The 6,277-nt window shown below is 50.3% G+C and overlaps 2 protein-coding genes across 2 annotated transcripts in view; both read right to left on the bottom strand.

Moving 5' to 3' along the window:
* LOC144739509 (uncharacterized) overlaps positions 1–6,277 on the bottom strand; it is a gene marked incomplete at its 3' end in the record, with an annotated part of 9,431 nt that extends 3,154 nt beyond the window's left edge. Inside the window, exons 1-2 of the mRNA XM_078622454.1 lie at positions 5,504–6,277; positions 2,824–2,924 (exon numbers count right to left, since the gene is read on the bottom strand). Of these exons, the coding sequence (XP_078478580.1) occupies positions 2,824–2,924; positions 5,504–6,190 (788 nt within the window). The remainder of the gene's footprint in view (positions 1–2,823; positions 2,925–5,503) is intronic.
* On the bottom strand, positions 3,512–4,243 carry LOC144739508 (uncharacterized; the record flags this gene model as incomplete). Its single annotated transcript, XM_078622453.1, has 1 exon — positions 3,512–4,243. A coding segment is annotated over one exon (732 nt), but the record flags the coding sequence as incomplete, so codon positions are not given.

Here is a 6,277-nt window from a genome sequence, read left to right as displayed (position 1 = left end):
GAGACACACAGAGACACACACAGAGACACACACAGAGAGAGAGACACACAGAGACACAGAGACACAAACACAGACACACAAAGACACAGAGAGACACAGAAAGACACAGACACAGAGAGAGAACTGAGTGAGTGGCTGAGTGAGTGACTGAGTGTCTGACTGACTGAGTGACTAAGTGACTGACTGACTGAGTGATTGACTGAGTGAGTGACTGAGTGAGTGACTGAGTGATTGACTGAGTGAGTGACTGAGTGACTGAGTGACTGACTGAGTGACTAATAGACTGACTGAGTGACTGAGTGACTGACCCAACTCCGCGCACTGTGACGTGAGGCTGAGTGTCTCTCTGACTCTTCACCGTCTGAGCGAGCGACTGAGTGACTTAGTGAGTGAGTGGGTGAGTGACTTAGTGAGTGAGTGGGTGAGTGACTTAGTGAGTGAGTGGGGTGAGTGACTTAGTGAGTGAGTGGGTGAGTGACTTAGTGAGTGAGTGGGTGAGTGACTTAGTGAGTGAGTGGGTGAGTGACTTAGTGAGTGAGTGGGTGAGTGACTTAGTGAGTGAGTGGGTGAGTGACTTAGTGAGTGAGTGGGTGAGTGACTTAGTGAGTGGGTGAGTGACTTAGTGAGTGGGTGAGTGACTTAGTGAGTGAGTGGGTGAGTGACTTAGTGAGTGAGTGGGTGAGTGACTTAGTGAGTGAGTGGGTGAGTGACTTAGTGAGTGAGTGGGTGAGTGACTTAGTGAGTGAGTGGGTGAGTGACTTAGTGAGTGGGTGAGTGACTTAGTGAGTGGGTGAGTGACTTAGTGAGTGAGTGGGTGAGTGACTTAGTGAGTGAGTGGGTGAGTGACTTAGTGAGTGAGTGGGTGAGTGACTTAGTGAGTGAGTGGGTGAGTGACTTAGTGAGTGAGTGGGTGAGTGACTTAGTGAGTGAGTGGGTGAGTGACTTAGTGAGTGAGTGGGTGAGTGACTTAGTGAGTGAGTGGGTGAGTGACTTAGTGAGTGAGTGGGTGAGTGACTTAGTGAGTGAGTGGGTGAGTGACTTAGTGAGTGAGTGGGTGAGTGACTTAGTGAGTGAGTGGGTGAGTGACTTAGTGAGTGAGTGGGTGAGTGACTTAGTGAGTGAGTGGGTGAGTGACTTAGTGAGTGAGTGGGTGAGTGACTTAGTGAGTGAGTGGGTGAGTGACTTAGTGAGTGAGTGGGTGAGTGAGTGGGTGAGTGACTTAGTGAGTGAGTGGGTGAGTGACTTAGTGAGTGAGTGGGTGAGTGACTTAGTGAGTGAGTGGGTGAGTGACTTAGTGAGTGAGTGGGTGAGTGACTTAGTGAGTGAGTGGGTGAGTGACTTAGTGAGTGAGTGGGTGAGTGACTTAGTGAGTGAGTGGGTGAGTGACTTAGTGAGTGGGTGAGTGACTTAGCGAGTGGGTGAGTGACTTAGTGAGTGGGTGAGTGACTTAGTGAGTGAGTGGGTGAGTGACTTAGTGAGTGAGTGGGTGAGTGACTTAGTGAGTGAGTGGGTGAGTGACTTAGTGAGTGAGTGGGTGAGTGACTTAGTGAGTGAGTGGGTGAGTGACTTAGTGAGTGAGTGGGTGAGTGACTTAGTGAGTGAGTGGGTGAGTGACTTAGTGAGTGAGTGGGTGAGTGACTTAGTGAGTGAGTGGGTGAGTGACTTAGTGAGTGAGTGGGTGAGTGACTTAGTGAGTGAGTGGGTGAGTGACTTAGTGAGTGAGTGGGTGAGTGACTTAGTGAGTGAGTGGGTGAGTGACTTAGTGAGTGAGTGGGTGAGTGACTTAGTGAGTGAGTGGGTGAGTGACTTAGTGAGTGAGTGGGTGAGTGACTTAGTGAGTGAGTGGGTGAGTGACTTAGTGAGTGAGTGGGTGAGTGACTTAGTGAGTGAGTGGGTGAGTGAGTGGGTGAGTGACTTAGTGAGTGAGTGGGTGAGTGACTTAGTGAGTGAGTGGGTGAGTGAGTGGGTGAGTGACTTAGTGAGTGAGTGGGTGAGTGACTTAGTGAGTGAGTGGGTGAGTGACTTAGTGAGTGAGTGGGTGAGTGACTTAGTGAGTGAGTGGGTGAGTGACTTAGTGAGTGAGTGGGTGAGTGACTTAGTGAGTGAGTGGGTGAGTGACTTAGTGAGTAAGTGGGTGAGTGACTTAGTGAGTGAGTGGGTGAGTGAGTGGGTGAGTGACTTAGTGAGTGAGTGGGTGAGTGACTTAGTGAGTGAGTGGGTGAGTGACTTAGTGAGTGAGTGGGTGAGTGACTTAGTGAGTGAGTGGGTGAGTGACTTAGTGAGTGAGTGGGTGAGTGACTTAGTGAGTGAGTGGGTGAGTGACTTAGTGAATGAGTGGGTGAGTTAGTGATGAACTTAGTGAGAGACTGAGTGACTGAGTGAGTGACTTAGTGAGTGACTGAGTGAGTGAGTGACTTAGTGAGTGAGTGACTGAGCGAGTGACTGAGTGACTGACTGAGTGACTGAGTGACTGACTGAGTGACTGAGTGACTGACTGAGCGAGTGAGTGACTGACTGACTAAGTGACTGACTGAGTGACTGACTGAGTGACTGACTGAGCGAGTGAGTGACTGACTGACTAAGTGACTGACTGAGTGACTGACTGACTGAGTGACTGACTGACTGAGTGACTGATTGAGCGAGTGACTGACTGACTGAGTGACTGACTGACTGACTGACTGACTGACTGACTGAGTGACTGACTGAGTGACTAAGTGACTAAGTGACTGACTGAGTGACTGACTGAGTGACTGACTGAGTGAGTGACTAAGTGACTAAGTGACTGACTGAGTGACTGAGTGACTGAGTGACTGAGTGACTGACCCAACTCCGCGCACGGTGACGTGAGGCTGACTCTTCACCGTCTGGAACGTGACGATGGACGCTGAAGCGCCACTCGCTCCAGCGTCGTAGAACAGCACATGCTGTGTGACACACACACACACACACAGTGACACACACACACACACACAGTGACAGACACACACACACACACACAGTGACAGACACACACACACACACACAGTGACAGACACACACACACACACAGTGACAGACACACACACACACACAGTGACAGACACACACACACACACAGTGACAGACACACACACACACACAGTGACAGACACACACACACACACAGTGACAGACACACACACACACACAGTGACAGACACACACACACACACAGTGACAGACACACACACACACACAGTGACAGACACACACACACACACAGTGACACACACACACACACAGTGACACACACACACACACACAGTGACACACACACACACACACAGTGACACACACACACACACACAGTGACACACACACACACACACAGTGACACACACACACACACACACAGTGACACACACACACACACACACAGTGACACACACACACACACAGTGACACACACACACACACACAGTGACACACACACACACACACAGTGACACACACACACACACACAGTGACACACACACACACACACAGTGACACACACACACACACACAGTGACACACACACACACACACAGTGACACACACACACACACAGTGACACACACACACACACAGTGACACACACACACACACAGTGACACACACACACACACACAGTGACACACACACACACACACAGTGACACACACACACACACACACAGTGACACACACACACACACAGTGACACACACACACACACACAGTGACACACACACACACACACAGTGACACACACACACACACACAGTGACACACACACACACACACACAGTGACACACACACACACACACACAGTGACACACACACACACACACAGTGACACACACACACACACACAGTGACACACACACACACACACACAGTGACACACACACACACACACAGTGACACACACACACACACACACAGTGACACACACACACACACACACAGTGACACACACACACACACACACAGTGACACACACACACACACACACAGTGACACACACACACACACACACAGTGACACACACACACACACACACAGTGACACACACACACACACACACAGTGACACACACACACACACACACAGTGACACACACACACACACACACAGTGACACACACACACACACACACACAGTGACACACACACACACACACAGTGACACACACACACACACACACAGTGACACACACACACACACACAGTGACACACACACACACACACACAGTGACACACACACACACACACAGTGACACACACACACACACAGTGACACACACACACACACACAGTGACACACACACACACACACAGTGACACACACACACACACACAGTGACACACACACACACACACAGTGACACACACACACACACACAGTGACACACACACACACACACAGTGACACACACACACACACACAGTGACACACACACACACACACAGTGACACACACACACACACACAGTGACACACACACACACACACAGTGACACACACACACACACACAGTGACACACACACACACACACAGTGACACACACACACACACACACAGTGACACACACACACACACACAGTGACACACACACACACACAGTGACACACACACACACACACAGTGACACACACACACACACACAGTGACACACACACACACACACAGTGACACACACACACACACACAGTGACACACACACACACACAGTGACACACACACACACACAGTGACACACACACACACAGTGACACACACACAGTGACACACACACACACAGTGACACACACACACACACACAGTGACACACACACACACACACAGTGACACACACACACACACAGTGACACACACACACACACAGTGACACACACACACACACAGTGACACACACACACAGTGACACACACACACACAGTGACACACACACACACAGTGACACACACACACACAGTGACACACACACACACAGTGACACACAGTGACACACACACACACACAGTGACACACACACACACAGTGACACACACACACACAGTGACACACACACACACATTGACACACACACACACAGTGACACACACACACACAGTGACACACAGTGACACACACACACACAGTGACACACACACACACACAGTGACACACACACACACAGTGACACACACACACACAGTGACACACACACACACATTGACACACACACACACAGTGACACACACACACACAGTGACACACACACACACACAGTGACACACACACACACAGTGACACACACACACACACAGTGACACACACACACACACAGTGACACACACACACACACAGTGACACACACACACACACACAGTGACACACACACACACACACAGTGACACACACACACACACACAGTGACACACACACACACACACACAGTGACACACACACACAGTGACACACACACACACACAGTGACACACACACAGTGACACACACACACACACAGTGACACGTACATGGGCTGTGCTGTTGATGAGTGACGGAGTGAGAGACACGGCGTAGTTGATGGCTGTGGCCACACACACACACACACAGTGACACACACACACACACAGTGACACACACACACACACACACAGTGACACACACACACACAGTGACACACACACAGTGACACACACACACAGTGACACACACACACACACACAGTGACACGTACATGAGCTGTGCTGTTGATGAGTGACGGAGTGAGAGACACGGCGTAGTTGATGGCTGTGGCCACACACACACACACACAGTGACACACACACACACACAGTGACACACACACACACACAGTGACACACACACACACACAGTGACACACACACACACACAGTGACACACACACACACACAGTGACACACACACAGTGACACACACACACACACAGTGACACGTACATGAGCTGTGCTGTTGATGAGTGACGGAGTGAGAGACACGGCGTAGTTGATGGCTGTGGCCACACACACACAGTGACACACACACAGTGACACACACAGTGACACACACAGTGACACACACACACACACAGTGACACACACACACAGTGACACACACACACACAGTGACACACACACAGTGACACACACACACAGTGACACACACACAGTGACACACACACACACACAGTGACACACACACACACACAGTGACACGTACATGGGCTGTGCTGTTGATGAGTGACGGAGTGAGAGACACGGCGTAGTTGATGGCTGTGGCCACACACACACACACAGTGACACACACAC

This window comes from Lampetra planeri, unplaced genomic scaffold, assembly GCF_965212315.1.
Source record: "Lampetra planeri unplaced genomic scaffold, kcLamPlan1.2.h2 scaffold_1534, whole genome shotgun sequence".
Taxonomy (NCBI): domain Eukaryota; kingdom Metazoa; phylum Chordata; class Hyperoartia; order Petromyzontiformes; family Petromyzontidae; genus Lampetra; species Lampetra planeri.
This window is presented reverse-complemented; position numbering and strand designations above follow the sequence as displayed.